Here is a 17,432-nt window from a genome sequence, read left to right as displayed (position 1 = left end):
GCCGCAGAAACTTCCTAAATATTTCACTCAGACTCATACAAATGAATGAGGAAGTCTGAGCCATCCGTAAGGTAATAATATCATGTCCAGCAAGTCTCTTAAACCTGTGGTCCTGTCACCTCTTGCATCTCAACTCATTACTGTGCCTTGTTAAAAGTTGACCCAGCTGCCAACTAGGCAACATTGCGATTTTCCAAAAACACCAATGTGTCTTTTGTGCAGAGCTTCATCATCATTGTCATATTGAAGCTTGCCTTCTGAAGAGTAATAATAATTCTTAACTGGAGCTTTCTTCCTCTGCATTGACAGCATTCAAAATATTTGGCTGGGATTCCTGACAAGTGCTGCCTTTGATGTGTGAGAGCATGCTACCTCTCCCGCCCCCTCTTAAACACCCTAATTATCACTCCTGTCACTCCAGTGCGTGTGAACGAACGCACCTCTTTCAGGCCGGTTGGAAACTGCCTCAGGACGCTGCTCAGGTAGTGCAGCTTGTTTGTGATGCACCCAGGGCTAACAGGGTATTTCTGTTCTTCTTTGTTACACAAACTTAGAAGACTGAATCACAACCTATTAAAGACAGGAGTTTTCAATTTATTGTTATTTCAGTTTATTATCTCACAGAAGTAGTGCTTTACTGTGATCTTGCTGGGATCTTTGGACAGAAGGACACTGGTGCAGCGGCTGCAGTTTCTAATTATCGACCACACGCTCCGCAATCGAAACCAGAGACCCGGGAATTGAGCAGGTGATTGATACACACTTTGCTCCACATCGCTCATTGCTCCCTTCCTGTTCAGTGTCAAAGCAACTGACTGCAAACTTTTGTCTCTTCGCATCACCATCCCCCATCCTCTTTACCTTTGGTAGTTCTCTACAGGGAGAAGTGCAGGCTTCAAGCCGCAACATGCTCTGCACTGTCATTGGCAGCGGTCTGAACTTTTAATTTACCCAATTTGAAACCAGAGAAATATGCAGTGGGCTGGAACACCCATATCTGTGTCATGTAGTGAGTGTGTGCTGCACTGTCAAGTGCCAAGATGTGTATTTACTCCCTCTGAATCCTCTCTTTCTCTCTTCTATGTTTTGTTTAAACACACAGTCCAGAGTTTTCCATGATCCAGTCACTATGCCCGATGCTTCTTATGAATTTGCCAGGAAAGTTATGAGTGGGGTGGTCTGTGTACTGTTAAGTCACGCTGAATGCAGTAATCGTTCCTTAATGAGAGGAAGTTCTGATGTTACCGATGGAGTAGGATGCATTAACAGCTGAATATGATACATCAAATCCAGTCTCCCCTTTCCCTCGTGTGACAGCATGGTGGGAAATCATGTCGCATTAACCAGTGTGCTGTCTTATTTCTGGAGATGTGATCTTGAGAATGCACCGCATGCCAGTGAACTTTTCCTGTCCAAACATATTTCCAAAGTAAACTCGGCCTGTCGGCTATTAATTTAAAATGGAGAGATATGCTATAACATGCAGGCCTGGAGCCCCAGAGATCACCGTCAGCAGTATTCGCTCTGGAGGAGGAGGGCTGGCTCATTCTGACAGTGAGGCATTTCTCTCTGTGTTTCTATACCTCATTCAACCAGGCAAACTGACAAAAATACTAGTCTTATTTATAATGGTCTGAGGAAGAGGCTGCTGTCATATGCAGTAGCTCAGTCCATAGGTGACTCGGCTGGGAACCATAGAGTCGCCGGTTCGACCATGAATGGAGCATGGACTGGTCCCTGGAGAGGTGCCAGTTCATCTCCTGGGCACTGCTGAGGTGCTGTTGAGCAAGGCACCAAACCCCCAACTGCTCGGGACGCTGAGCCATTGGCAGCCCCCTCGCTCTGACATCTTTCCATTAATTGCATGTATATAGGTCCTGTTTGTGCATGTGTGTAACACGAATAATATAAGAACAGAGTGAAAAAATTGAATTTCCCCTTGCGGGATAAATAAAGGAATTCTTCTTCTTCTTCATATGGTTGGACTTTCAGTACTTCCTAGTACAACTGTTGTATTGTACTACTCTACAGTCCGCTGAGCTGCTCCACGGCTGCAGCTGAGGGTTTAGCAAGTAACGCGCTCACACAAGTCTGCAAACATGCATGCAGGAAGACAATGTTGCATTTACCAAACCAGGATTTACAATCAATGAAGAATCAGGGTACTCACAGCAACCTGTTTTCAATCTCAAATACGTCTAAGAAATGTATTGGCCAGTTTGACTTTGACATTGAATGAGCAGGGATTGGCTCCAGCCTCTGTGACCCTGCGAAGGAGGAATACAGTTTATCATTAATAGGCCGGGTATTTTTCCAAAATACTGATTCCCGAATGGTACTTTATTTTCAATGCCAAATGTACAAATTCCAATTTTAACAAAAATAAATTACAACTTAACATTAAGGTACAAATCCTTAGACAGCCAATAACCAGCATTATTAGATCTTGATACAAGTATGCTGCATGCTTAATGGCTCGCTGACTCTAATTCAATTTACTCCTTAAGTGAGTGTTGAAATTTGGTATTGAATGAAAAGGCATTTTCCAATACTCAGTGCTGTGGACACAGTTTGGTCGGTGCCTAAAAGTATCGAAGGTTGGTACCCATAACCCCCATATGGTTGTTTTTGGCTAAATTTCAGTTGGACTCCATTGCTCAGCTCATTATCAGCAGATTTTATTTTCTACAGGGAAGGTCATGCTGCATATTCCAGGTGTCAAATAAAGTGTAAAGAACAATATCTTTCTCTGAAATGTACGTGAAACTCAAGTAAAGTACAAGTTACTCAGAACTTTACTTTGTTGTACTCAAGTACATTATTTCGGTAAATGTGCTAAGTGACTTTCCACACCTGTTGTATCAAGTACATGAGAAGAGCTTTGAATCAAGGTAGTGTCTCGATCTGTCTCTGTCTGACATCGTGTATGATCTGTAGCTCTGTACATCAGCTGGTTCTGATGCTGACATTAAAATAGAATGCATTCAGGAATCATCTTCCTCAGCTCCCTGTTCTCAAACACTTGCACAAACCTTTCTCACTGCCAGAGAAGAGCGCTGAGTTGTGGGAACCAGCAGTGGGCTGTGTCAGCCAGCAGCACCTTTAAATGCTGGGAAAGAGGTAAGGATTGTCTGTGTTCAGCAGACTGAAGAAAGTGGATCGCATCACGTGTGAAGTGAGAGCTCACTCACATTTCTTATCTTTTTGTGTACTACCACACATGCACTGCTTTTTTACATGAAACATTGAAAATGAAAAAAAAACATACAGGTCTCATTAACTGACTTCTTATTTGTCTGCAAATATATTCATACTAGCTTTTAATCGAAGTGAATGAGTAAAGGGAAAGACATTGAGTGCTGGGATCAGGTTCTCTTACCGGCTTACTTTCACCTCTAATAGAGCCATTGCCATTCCACGGGGGGAAGCAGTGCGTTCCCGAAACAAAGCCCTTGCTGTGTGTGTGCAGACCCCCCAGAGTGATCCTAAACCATACACGCAGTAATGGGCTACTTTAGGTTTATCTGGCTCTAATAGACACACTTGTACACTGCTCCCAGCCTCTAAATCTCCAGGATAAGTCTGTGTGTACGGAAAATGCTTTCATGGTCTAATGTGGATGACAAAGAGCACAGCAGTTCAGCCAGTCTGAGCCTTCCCAGTTTAAAACTGTAATCAGCTAGTGAGAGTATGTAGTTGCATGTTGCAGGGAGAACGGGATTGATTATGCTGTCCGATGTGTCTGTGATTGGTTGAATAGATCAGGGATTTTTTTGCGCATTTGGTCATTTGAAACTTGGTGCCATCGAAGATAATTTGTCATTGATGTAGCAAAAACATGCTTCTGTTTGGGAACTAGCACCACTCTGCATCATTCTTCAGCTGGCACATAGCAGCAGAGTCTCCCTGCATGTCTTTCCAAGCTGGATGTGACTGGGTGTTTGCATGTCACCACTCTCAGTCCAAGGATTGCTAGTCTTGTTTTCACAGGCGGTATGACCCCCAGGTCAGCGTCCCAGCCAAACTCAGTCCGCTGCCATTATACTTCTTCGATCAACATTTTTTAGGAGCACAATGGCATGTGCCCATGCCTGAGGCAAAGGTTGACTTTGGGACGAAGGTGAGAATAGGAATGATGTCTAATAGCTAGAATGACTTTTTGTCTTTGCTCTTTTCTTACTTTTTAAAACTCATTATGAGAGGTTTCAACAGTTTCATTCTTAGGGTATCAAAAGGCCTAATAACATTTAGGCTTTAGCATGAGTTCCATATACTACACAACCTGTGCAGCTTTAAAGTCTGAAGTCCTTTTCTCATAATGAACTTTAGACAATGTCTGACCAATCATGTCTTTGCATTTTTAGAAGTTGCCCTTTCTTACATGTAGTGCACAACAGGAGATTGTCCATTCTTAGATGCATTCTCGGTTACTATAAATACTCTGGTATTGGCGTGGCATGGCCCCAGGGTAGAGTGTAGAGGAGGCAGGACATGATGCAGATTACAACGCAGCCACATAGCCGTTCATAATTCGGTCATAAACAAGCGAGTCTCTTGCAGTTCCTTGAATTTGTGTGACCACTTTGCTGTCAGCCCATACCAGCAGAAGTTCCTGAATTTTGTCGCCTCTACAGTTAGACATCTTCGTTTGCATATACATGTACAGTAAATCACCCTTCTTCTTCAGACTCGATGTATGTTTTCTTCTGTTTTTCCGTGACAACATTGTCAACAGCATGCCCTCTCACTTGCTGTGCATTCTCACACATGGGCTCAATCAGACGTTAAACATACTTAGAAGTATGGAGCGGGGCACTGTCCTTTTGATATAGGATTCAGACTTTTGCGTTCTTACATACAGCTCCGCGGGGTAATAAGATAATTTCAGGTTTGCAGTGCCTGTGTGTGGGCTTTAGCTGAAGATACTGAAGCTCTGTTTCATTCTTTCATAATAAAGTAAAAGAAAAGATTTCCTTCAGGGTTTGATTTCTCCAACAACACTATCATCTAACAGGCTTAGCGCTCTATGATGTAGTTAACATTACAATTAGATATGAAGGATTAGGTGTGAGGAAATATATTTCCTCATAGTTCAGTACAGTGTTGAGTTCTTGGACGTAGAATTTGAACATGCTGGGGAATACACTCAGATCAGGCAGATATCTGTACGTAATCGTATGATTATGAGATTAGATTACACATGTCTCTGTTTCTTAATGTGTGGCTCTCTATGGGGTGCATTGTTACTATGCAGTGTTCACATCCCTCTTCAGCTGACAGATGGTCCCATCCAGCTACTCTCTGACAACAAACACACACTGAGGAGTTGCTGACAACCAGCTTCAGGAAGGGCTTCAACTGGCTCTTGGAATGTGTGTGTGTGTGTGTGTGTGTGTGTGTGTGTGTGTGTGTGTGTGTGTGTGTGTGTGTGTGTGTGTGTGTGTGTGTGTGTGTGTGTGTGTGTGTGTGTGTGTGTGTGTGTGTGTGTGTGTGTGTGTGTGTGTGTGTGTGTGTGTGTGTGTGTGTGTGTGTGTGTATGTGTGTGTGTGTACATCTGCGTGCGTCTGTATGTGTGCATACAATGCATACACTTCGTTTTTCACTCTGCACACACACATAAACACACACACATAAACACAGCAAGAGTGTATAGGGACTCATCATTCAACTTAAGTCTCCCAACACAAATAATCAAAGGGCCAGACCACATGTTGCATCTCCTCTGCTGTGGGCTCTGACAGCTGTCAATCACTCTGCTGACCTGTAAACATTCCTTTGGTGAGCACAGTTATTAAATCAAACTGTACAAATATAGCAAATCTAATGCTATTAATCTTTGCTTATTGACGTAACCCGGTGTTAAATTTAGATCTGGCAGGAAAGACTGGTAATATCAGATTCCATAGGGAGTCTGTTTGAAAAGGTCTCTAGATGGTGTTTATTTTAAGGCCCAATGGTGGACATGTTGATGGCTTTGCATGCTTCGGTGTCCAGACCTCTTCCGCAGAACCACCTAACAACCTCACAGGAATGTTCCTCAGTAACTTCAAACATATGACTGCACATAAAGAGCTTGCAAAAAAATACATGGTTTTTCATCAACTGCCCGAAACCTTTTCAAATCTCGAAATTATTCCTATTTTTGAAAGTCTTGGGTGTTGCTTTTAAGGTCTGATACCCCACATTGACTACATTTCACATTTCCTTTCTTTTATTTTACACTGACACACCTCTGTTCTGATATATCATTTGTAAACAGTAAAACAAAGCGAACTGTATTTGGCAGTTTATCCTCTAGTTTCCCTTCACCACATTTTTGGCTGGTAAATCAACAAAAAAGAACTTGGGTTAACCTCAAAGTGTGGTTCCCTGTTTCAGCTGTCTGTGGTCTGTTGGTTGTAGAATAAAGCTTAACAGTAAAACGGGACTTTCCTGCTGTTTAAGTTGAAACTTCTGTGTTTGTCCAATAATATGTGAGGGCCACCCTCTAATGCCTCTCCCCTATAGATTGTGGAGGAGGGTGTTTGTCTATGGTGTGGCATGGGGCCTTTGCTGTCTTAGCAGTGGCCTCTCTGCCCTGCCTGTACGTGGTTGCTGAACCAAGAAGAACATATCAAACAAACACTTCAACACAGAGCCATAGGAAGATTGGGTTACTCTCGACATGAGAGGACTAGTCAACTGCATTGTGTTACTAACAGCGCACACTCCTCTGACCTTCAGAGAGCGGTGTCCAATCAGAGATGGAGCAACCTAAACCTAGGACATCCACCTTACCCTCCACTATGGGATCATTTGTAGTAAAGATCATATATATCTGTCAAACTACCGTGTCTGTCTTTTCTGACTTCCATCACAGACATACATTAATTACTTTCTAGATCCTCTGATCCACTCAGGCGGTATTAAGCCATCAACACAGTGTGACAGACACTCAGTAGCACTTGTCTCTAATGTGCAGTGTTAAGTTACAACAGTGTTGGTGGAGAACCATCAGATAACTCCACACGGGTATGCAGGAGTGGCATGAGGAATGTGTCAGTTGTTCATATGTGTGTGTGTGTTTGTGTGTGTCTGTGTGTGTGTGTGTGTGTGTGTGTGTGTGTGTGTGTGTGTGTGTGTGTGTGTATGTGTGTGTGTGTGTGTGTGTGTGTGTGTGTGTGTGTGTGTGTGTGTGAATATCTGCACCACAGCTGTCATCAATGGGTATATTTCTGTCTCCATACAGAGCTGAGATCCACCGGTACTGCTCATCACTTTGCCTACCTCCTCAACACGTCCGATTACCGGATCCTGCGTATGGATGAGGACCATGACCGCATGTATGTTGGCAGCAAGGACCACATCCTGTCCCTGGACCTCCATGACATCAACAAGGACCCACATATCGTAAGACCATTCCCATGCTCTGCCACCCCTAAACTCTGGCCCCCCAAATGAGCTGTTACATTAGGATGACGAAAACAACTTTACCTCAGCGCTAAAACAGCTGCGGCCAGAGCAAAATGTCGTCCTTTGTATCCTCAGCAGCGGCCATGTTGGTTAGCTCATATCTAGTTTTTGTTGGAGTGCACTTTTTCTGGTACTGGGTCATTAAAACATTTTAATTTGGTTATGCCAATCCCAACAGGACTATTAGCCTGGGTGGATATCCCTTTTGCAGTTTTAGCCCAGAAATCTTATAAATGCCAGTGATGTATAACGGGTTGGATTGTAACTATAAAATGTCTTTTGTTCCCCTGTCACAGATCCACTGGCCAGTGTCCGAACGAAGAAGGATGGAGTGCCTTGTGAGTGGGAAGGATGCCAATGTAAGTATGGCTGTTGACAGCGCTCATAAGCTCAGCAGGGTTGTTCAGCTAAGGTGATTTCCATCAACGTTAAAGTCTAAAAAAAGAAAATATGTATTTTTTTCAAATGCATAGCCTGAAAGGAGACAGCTCTCTCTATTGTCCAAATTGGTTTTAATCCGAGGAATCTGTAAAAAAATCACCTGTGAGGTTCTGAATTGGCCCAGTAAAAGCACTGGTTCCCTTCTGTCTCGCCAAGGAGACAGGAATAGACTGGAGCATAGAAGCCCAGTCAATCTCACCATCCTCCTCACTGCCAGGCCAGTGTGTGAAGCACAGCACCACTGGCAGTTAGTTTGATATATTGTCCACATATATAGAAAAACACAGTATTGCTAGCCACTTAGCCACTTAGCGTCTTTGGTGCATGTGCAGGAGGTGCACAGGTAAAATATGGCTATGAATGGCTCTTCATTTAGATGTTTATTGCAGTTTAATTGACTCTGGTCTTTCTGTCTCCAGGAGGAGTGTGCAAACTTCATCCGTCTGGTCGAGCCATGGAACCGAACTCAGCTCTACGTCTGTGGGACAGGAGCTTACAATCCAGTCTGTACTTTTGTCAACCGTGGACGCAAACCCCAGGTTAGGCTTTAAGATGTGTGGAATGTACAAACCAAGAAGGTCATCTCTCGGTACATCAACCCTGCAAACATGAACAGCTTTCTCCATCTGCATCATGAATGGCATAGCTTGGCCTCTGCTTTTTTCTCTTACCCCAGTTCTTACTCTCCATCCACCTTACGTTAGGTTCCCTTTACGATTTTCCTCCATCATTAGGGCCTGCTCGAAGTACCATGTCTCCGCGTCTGGCAAAGCAGCCAGCACAGCTTTACCCGCACACAGCTGTCATCCCCAGTGAGCTGTTAAAGCTACTCTGTTTAGTCTCAGCCTTTAATGGGACCTCTTGAATTTCCTAAACCAGGCCAGGCATTGCTACCTTGCATTACTCCCTTTTAACACCTCACTCTTCCTTAAATATCACACTTGTTGCCTAATTGTGACCAGGGGACTTTTTTAGAGATGATAAATAAAAGGTAAATTTAACATTGGACTCCCCCTGGAGGTATGCAGTACGGTGCAGAGAAGTTGCAAAGGCAAGAGCAGCTTGCTTGCATGAGTCACTTGTTGCATATGGTTCCTACATGACCCTTTACTAACGAAGGACTTCCATACAATCCCTCACCCATCCATCCACCCCCTCATGCATCCAGGCCACCCTCCAGCGACTACCATGTGTGACGTTGGGTAATTGGAAGTGGGAGCTCCCATTATGGGGTGCTAGTGGAATGTTCCAGTTCTAGTCCATTAATGAGGGGGCTGTTTTTTTCTCCATCACATTGAACAGACAGGTCCGAGTCGTCCACCCCCCCCCTGATAACTCTGCTGGAGAATATATTTAAGCAAAGCTCAAGCAACAGCTCAAGCAATAGCTCAAGCAATAGCCCCACTTAGCGTCAAGCTCAACAATCATCACAGCCCCTTAGCTGTGATAAAATCACACTTGTGCCTGAAGTGAGCTATACAATGGTCATTACGTTTGACAATGTAAAATATATAGATATGTTTTTTCTTATTTTTTTTATGAATAAATAATAATATTCAAAATAAAATAGGCTCTCCTGGGCTGGCTACCTGCACATAACGTTATCAAGGATTCTTGCCAAGGAACATAGCCTACACTAGCAGCTAGCATATGCTTCTTTTACTCATAGGGTTAATGGTAATTCGAAATCACCAAAGTCAAACAATAACACGAACAAAAAACTAACTGATTGACTTACAACTCCCTTGTTCTGCTAGGTAAAGAAACTATCTTTGTCAAAGGAGTCGGGTGGCTTTAAGCAGGGCATAGACAACGTTTTGAGTTCCTCGCTGGAAAGGATTGCAAAGGGCTGTCTTACAGCAAGATAACGTTAAAGCCGTGAAAATATTCCAGCTATATTGTACACTTAAACTGATGACTTTTTTAGGAGATGGGCACTGCATGGCCACCCAGGAGGTTGAAGTTAACAAAAGTTTAAGCTAACTAACTTTGTTAGGCTATCAGTATGTCAGTCTGACTTCTTTTTTCGCAGACGTTAGTCATACTGAATTATGCAAAGGCATTAAAGGTCATAGCCATTGTATGTTGTTATTATTCCACAGCTATGAACCAATCAGATTGCTTTATTCGAGCTACCAGTTTTATTAAGCCTTGTAGCTTTTGAAAAAGGTAATAGTCAAATGTTTTGCTTTGGGAGCAGCTTTGAGGGGAATTTATGTAGCATACAGTGAGAGCCTTTATTGACTCAACCACCGGATAGGAAACCATCTGGTCAAATAAAGCTATACACATTCCCTGCACAGTCTTGCACACACATATATATTTTCCTCATGCACTTGCATTATATTCATTTCAGTAGTATTGGTTTGGGGAGTTTCTCACCGTGTCTTTAAGTAAGGACAGATTCAAGAGATGCAAGTGGAGGTCAGGGAGGCCCTTGATCCTTCCTCATCAGTGGCGTAACATCCAGACTGTGTTGCTGTCTCCTGTTTTAGACGTCCATGTATCTGCAGATGGCCCAGGCCAGAGGAAGGGCCAGCCGCGCAGCTGAACCCAGCGCGGTGCACGAGACACTTGGACTAAAGGTGCGATGTGGGACCTGTCTGCACCATAGCCCTACATACCACCTGGGCTCATGGTCACCACCAGCATGCTCCCTCTATTTGTGTCTGAGCCCATTTTGTCATCACCATCTTTAACTTGGCCATCACTTGTTTGTCTCCATAACATTTGGCATGCATCTTTTCCAGTCCGTGCACAATCTTAAAGTTTTGTGTAATGTGGAATTGCTTTCAATGTCATCTCATTTTGTTTCACTCAAATTTTCTTTGTGCAAGCCTCATTGTCTGAGCACCCTTTCATATCCATCATTGTCCATTTGTGCTCTGCCTTTGTGCTAAATGCCATATTTTGCATGAGAGCTGGTTTAGAAAGTGAAAATGGCTTCTCAAGCTGAAAAAAAAATCTCAAATTTAATTAAACAGGCTTTCACTGCTGTTCAATGCATGGCATATTCATTTTTGCATATATTTAGCAGCATTCATTGAACAGAACACAGATAACCAAAGCATTCATCCTGCTTATCTGAGATAATGCAGGATGTCCCACCCATCAGTCCTTCACTGCACTGAGCCCTCCACCTTTTGTAGGAATGTGGTGCAGTAGGACTAGTCAGCATCTGACCCACTCCCACAGCAGACTCTATTAGCCCAGAGCAAACACCAGCCATCTGTAGCCAACTAGCAGTGCAGCAAAGGAAATAAAAGAGCCACATACTTGAACATGTCTCCACTGTTTGAGCTCACCAAGCACTTTGAAATATAGAGAGGGACTCTTCTAGGACATAAAGGCTTAAAGTGAAGTGGGACACTTTGAAAATGCTGTAAGTTGTTTTCTAGTACAATTTTATTTTAAATATGTTGACACTTTTGTGAAGAGTCATATTTTACAGCAGGGTTGCAAAAACATGTTCAGAGGGCACAGTTTCCTAAATGTTTGTGACCTTTTTTTACACGTCAACATCTGGCATGGCTAGGAGTCAGCTGCCCAAACCTTATTTGCGCAAGTGGTGATTTTAATCAAAGATGAGAAGGGAATTACACAAGGGTGCGTGTATGATCCACTGAAGTGTTTAGCACAGGGCCATATTCTCTCCCCTGCTTTAGTGCTGATGGACAATGACAGAGATGTCTCCATGTCTGTACCCGTTGGGAGTGTAAAATGGGGACTGGACTTACTCTGGTCTGTAAGGTGGGGCTACAGGACATGTCATCACATGCCACTGATTCATATTCCCCCACTTTCATATGCAAATTCATGCCAATCACCTCTCAGTGTGTGCATGCTGGGATGCCACAAGCAGTGAGCATCAATCATCCAGCCTCCATCCAAGGTTTGTTTTCACTGTGCTGGATTACAGGTGTCAGCAGTGGGCCTGCACAGCCATAGGCAAGAAGCTGAGAGAAATTTGGCATGCAGCTTGTTACGCCAAGAGAAGCAGCCCATGACATATTGTTTTCCACAGTGGAGTGGCATAGAGATGGATTAGAATTTCCATGCTTTCCCTGCATATATTTTTCTGTATGAACACACGCTCATTATTCTAATACTTCATCTCCCCTCAGACCATGTAGGTCCCACAGGAGTCAGAGGGAGCACATCCGCTGCCTTATTTTCCCTGCACAAGGGGATCACAGTGACAAGATGAAGAGTACTGAATTTATGGCCGTCTCCATATGATTTTCCCATTTCAGGAAGAAATATTCCATTTGGAGCCGGGCAAAGTGGAATCTGGGAAGGGAAAGTGCTCCTACGACCCGAATCTTAACAGCGTGTCAGCTTTGATCAGTGAGTATCATCTGGGTTTGGTCACATAAGGATGTAGCTCGGGTACAGTGGGGCCCAGCAGTCTTTATAGCTACTGCAGTGTCACCCCCATATGAATTGTTCATCTTTTATCCCCTGTGTCTTTATATGGCCAATTCTCTTCTTACACGTTGTATTTTAGGTCGACTTTATAAACAGAAGATATTTATTGTCTGCAATTGAAGAAGAAGTCAAGAAGGTCAGGTCAACTGTCCTTTTCAGTCTGTGCATATGTCCCCCACAGTGAGCTGCTTAGTCTAATCAAGCATAATCGTTATTCCTAAGAAATATTTCCTTGTTAGGGTGTATAGGCACAGCCTATTAATGTATGTGAACCCCTCACTGGGGATTTAGTAGCTTCAAATCAAAATACTTAGGACATGATGGGAAAGCTTTTTAGTGCTTTTTATTACCATTTGAAAAGTAATATGATCTTTATTAAGAGCTCATACAGTCAAAAAAAGCATATACTTACATACCATTATATTTACATGAGAGGCGACGATTGACAGGATAAAACAGAATAAATGAGTGGAGAAACATAATGAATGCAGACTTACTGAATGGTTTGGATATTAAAATAATATGGAAAACTCTTTCACTGAGGAAATATTTATTTGGAAGAACAGTGTTCATACCTCCAGGTGGAGGACCAATGCCAAGGAGCATCGAAGCCTGTTCTGGAGGCTTACGGTGGCCCAAAAACTTACAAACACACTCAGTGTCATAATGTGGGTGTAAAGTCATTGGACCAACATATAGAAAATAAACCACATCTCTTGGTCATGTGCTTTATTTTAGTGAGGAAGTGCATTTCCCCTTTTATTAACTATCTATCCGTTATTGTAAATGTACATGTAACACGACTTAGCTTATCCTCTGTTGTAGCATTCATGATGGCAGTGTCCTCTGTCCCTTGACCCAAGGTCGCATAGTCATATCCACATAGTAGTAATAGTCACACAACCACACAGTTGCCACCACCAGTGAAAGTTGATCTTCTCTCTGTAGGGGTGAGACAGCGGGTGTAAATCACTGGCACTGTTTTCCCACATTAGCGCAGTGACAGCTGACCAGTATGGAACCGGCACTGTCATCCAAGATTGATTTATCTCCCACTTCCACCAGTTAGCATCATGCACTATAGTTAGTGATGATAAGGATTAAGAACCCTGTACCACAACAATAGATTTAGCATTGACCATTGACTGCTCAGCTCTCCACTACATTAGATATCCCTTCATCTGAAGAAGATTTAATGATATATCATCAATCTTCATATATTGCTGATGAGGATCATGACATTGAATATAATGGTGGTAGGACAGTGTTTTTGTTTCCTCTGCTCTACCTTCTGCTGTCTGCTTACTCCATCTATGAGAGCTCTCACAGTCCCACCTGCTCACCAGTGGGGCCCTTACAGCAGCTGGAGGACCAACACCTTGATTTCTTGTGGCTTAACAAGGCTGTTGTATACATTTGTCAGTCTGCACACATGGATGTGCTCATATTTTACAGAGTGCGTGTGAAAGCTGTTTCAGGATGTTTACATATCCCTTAGAGGTGTTCTCGGAAGTCTCCTGGAAAGAACAATAGGCTACCAATATAAGAAAATACAGATACATTTACATTAGCTTTTAAAGAACCCAAAAATGTTATTGTGCTTCAACAGTTTGGAGGAGTTTACAAGTGGTGGGCAACTAGGAATGGGAATCGATTAAACAGTGTGTTTATTTGCTGTAACGTAAGATGAAAAAACTTAGCATGTCTGGGCAACTAGCTTAACTGACAGTAGCATTATTTCCAAAGGCAAGAGCCATGTCATCAGGTAACTACATCATATAAGGGGGTCACAGCTAGACACTGGAACATCCACCTTGTGCGAGCCGAGAGAACTTGCATGTCTTTAGTCTTTAAGCGTTAGCTCTATACTATATATAGGCTGCTATCTTGCACAAATTTAGGTCTTTCTTTTATTGGCATCTTGTTTTAAAATGAATTAGATGGAAACTGTCTGGAGAAGACATTTCAGCCAACTTGGCTAAGCATTACAGCTTACAATAGCCAGCTACAAAAAGTAAAATCTGGTGGTGACAGTCATCATTTAACTGACGAAACCCATAGTACTGCAGTATAGCACTGCTTTGTTAACTTTTGTGCGAAATCAAAGAGAAATTGTTTTCAAAAGTACTACAATTAACTAGTGGTAAATGTACGCATTTTGCTGTGTCATAAGCCATGCTAGAATGTAAGCCTGACAGGCGGTGGTAACTAAAGGGAAGCTTGGTGAATAGTCAGTTGAAGGCTGTTTCCCTTTTCCCTGTAATTAAAAAGAAATGACAAAGTCCTTTCCAGAAACTGTTCTTTGCATTATCAGTTCCTTTCTTGGGAATGTTATGAAACTATTTGAAGGATTGATCACTTGTATCTTGAGTTACATTAGGCTATCAACTGCTTTGTGTTTAAATGAAGATGTGTAGATGATGACTGTGGCTTCTGTAAGATTCCTGACATGTTGGGTTCTAAATATATATTTTTGAATAAAAGCCTTGGTGTTTTGTGCCAAGGGTGGTGCTGGAATCAGAGTCAGGGTCAAGGAATTGCACTAAACAGAACTGTTTCCTCTCTTTCTCAGATGGTGAACTGTATGCTGGGGTCTATGTTGACTTTATGGGAACAGACTCTGCTATTTTCCGTACTTTGGGAACAAAGACTGCCATGCGAACAGATCAGTATAACTCCAGATGGTTAAATGGTAACTGTTCTATTTAGCCCATAAATTATAGTTCAGGCTTTCATCCAGCTAGTGAAGCTTTCCTGCATGATTTTTCAATATCCAAACACGGATGCAAATATAATGCTAAGATGAAAAAGAAATGTGGTGTTTGCAAATGTTTAGAAATCCTTAAGAAGTGATAAACAGGAAATGTTGACGGTCCATAAAATTTCAGCCAGATGTTTTACCAAATTTATCTTACTCCTCAACAGCTCACCACCTTTTCTCCCCACAGACCCCACTTTCATCCACGTACATCTCATCCCCGACAGCGCAGAGAGAAATGACGACAAGCTGTATTTCTTCTTCCGGGAGAAGTCCTCTGAGATGGGCCAAAGTCCTGTGACCCAGTCCCGGATAGGACGCATCTGCCTGGTGTGTACACAGTGAGAAGCGTGTTTGTTTTGGGGTGTAAACATAATGGAAAGAAAACCTGCATTGATATGAAAAACAGGCTAGAGGCAAACTAGTATTTGGACAACGCTGACGTGCTGGAATCCACATGTGTCTTTAACCTTCCTGTCTACAATGCATCCCTCTGTCTGGGAGGGTGGCCTCTGACCTCTGACCCTGTGTTCTTTTGACCTCTTCTCGCTGGTAGTCCAAAACACTTGAAGCTCTTAGTGTACATGGCAGCGAATAACCCACTGCCTTTAAGAAAATCTCTCTTTTAGAGTCATTTTCAGCTAACTTTCACTTTCAGCATGTGCGCCCTACAAATACAGTAAGCTGAGCAACACAACAACAAAACTCTCTGGAAAACTCATGTACTGTTTATACGGTTTAAGTGTGAGCGCATGTGTTCCCTTATGGACTTGCGTGCATTTGTGAGTGTTAAGGTGGTTGTATGAGCACGGGTTTAAGTGAGAAAATGTGGCGTACGTGTGTTCGTCGCCTCAGCTGTTCACGTTGTAACGGGGTCAGGTGCTGACCCGGCACACAAACACTCATCCCCCTCTCAGCGTGCTCTGCCCCGGCCACTGGAGACCCAGTCCTGTCATTCTTACCTCGCCACACATCTGGATACTCTTACTGCCACTCTCTGCACACTGCACACCACCAGAAATACACTCTGCCGTGTACTGTAATTACACTGGAAATTATGAAAACATTTAAACTTCCAAAATGGGATTTATCAGCAGTGCATGAAGAATGTGAAGCCTATAGCCACCCTTTAAAATGAAATATTACAATATGAATGCTTTCTCTGAAGATACTGATTATGGAGGAGTACTCAACTCTTTCTTACTGGGATAAATGCTGGCCCTGCTCCACCACAGATGGAAGAGTCTAAATAGGAGGAGACAGTGTTTACCATCTCTCCCCCCCACCCCCCTTTTAGCTTCCTGGCTTTGCAAACCAACTGTACTGTATAGTGTGTGTGTGGGAGGCTCCACCTGGGTTTGTTTTCAGTAGGAAGACAGATAAAGATGTGAGTTTGAATGAGTGATGGAAAAACTGTTCTGTGTCTCCTCCACCCTTTCAAATGCAGAATGATGATGGGGGCCACTGCTGTCTGGTAAACAAGTGGAGCACCTTCCTGAAGGCCAGGCTCATCTGCTCAGTGCCAGGGGCCGATGGCATGGAGACGCACTTTGACGAACTGCGTGAGTACAAAGACCTTCACACCTGCAAATTGAGGTTATGCTGTGGTCCTTTCACTTTTTTCAGTTGAAGTGGTGATCTGTAGGTTACTTGGCGTGGGTGGGGGTGTTTACTCTCTGTTGTCAATCAAACATGCTGAATTTCCTGTGATGCTTTCCCTCCAGCTTCACTGCTCTTTTGCCAGATTACATCCTACACATCAAGCCCTAAAGCTAATTGTGGTTATTACTGACATATTATTTCCTCTTTTGGGTAATTGAGCAATCATAAGTTATGTAAAATGTTAAATACTGTAGCTCACTTCTTCAACAGTCCAAAAACCAAAGGTATTTCAGAAGGCATGTCAACTATGGACCTATTTTAAGAGGTTAGCGTAGATGGTGCAAGTATTTCTTGTATTTCTCAGAACAAAAGCAAAAAACACCACTGAAGGCTTTTCTTGTTGAAGGTGTTGCGAGGTATTTTTTGAGGAGTGCCTGCCTCTTTTCTGAAAAAGTTTTCCAATGATGACTTCTCAATTAGTCCTCTGACGCTTAGAGTTAAGCTAAATCCAGAGAAGTTTGCATTTTTTGATACTCGTCAATTGTCAGATCTAAACATATCATATCCCGTGCAGCTGAGGAAGATCTAGTGTATGTTTTCTGAGAATGATCAGGTGTTAAGAACCACAAATGTAACAGCTTATAATATATTTGAGATACAAAATCATTGTTTCAATCTGTGACATGGAATAGCAAAACATAGAAATACCACTTTTTGGCAAAGTCAAGAACAGTTGTTACACCCTATTTTT

General features: G+C 42.8%; 1 protein-coding gene across 5 annotated transcripts in view; it reads left to right on the top strand.

The window, feature by feature from the left end:
• Positions 1-17,432, top strand: part of LOC310965578 (semaphorin-3F-like) — a 67,235-nt gene that overhangs the window by 34,992 nt on the left and 14,811 nt on the right. For 3 of the 5 annotated variants that reach the window (XR_014593785.1, XM_083939261.1, XM_083939260.1), the window contains exons 3-10: positions 7,229-7,389; positions 7,749-7,811; positions 8,313-8,432; positions 10,389-10,478; positions 12,147-12,240; positions 14,894-15,013; positions 15,270-15,409; positions 16,527-16,641. Coding sequence is in view for 4 of the 5 variants with exons in the window: in XM_083939261.1 (XP_083795387.1) it covers positions 7,229-7,389; positions 7,749-7,811; positions 8,313-8,432; positions 10,389-10,478; positions 12,147-12,240; positions 14,894-15,013; positions 15,270-15,409; positions 16,527-16,641 (903 nt within the window). In the remaining variant the exon portion in view is untranslated. The remainder of the gene's footprint in view (positions 1-7,228; positions 7,390-7,748; positions 7,812-8,312; positions 8,433-10,388; positions 10,479-12,146; positions 12,241-14,893; positions 15,014-15,269; positions 15,410-16,526; positions 16,642-17,432) is intronic. The other 2 variants (XM_083939263.1, XM_083939262.1) reach the window with 1 other exon arrangement.

Source organism: Echiichthys vipera, assembly GCF_963691815.1.
Source record: "Echiichthys vipera genome assembly, chromosome: X".
Classification (NCBI taxonomy): Eukaryota; Metazoa; Chordata; class Actinopteri; order Perciformes; family Trachinidae; genus Echiichthys; species Echiichthys vipera.
This window is presented reverse-complemented; position numbering and strand designations above follow the sequence as displayed.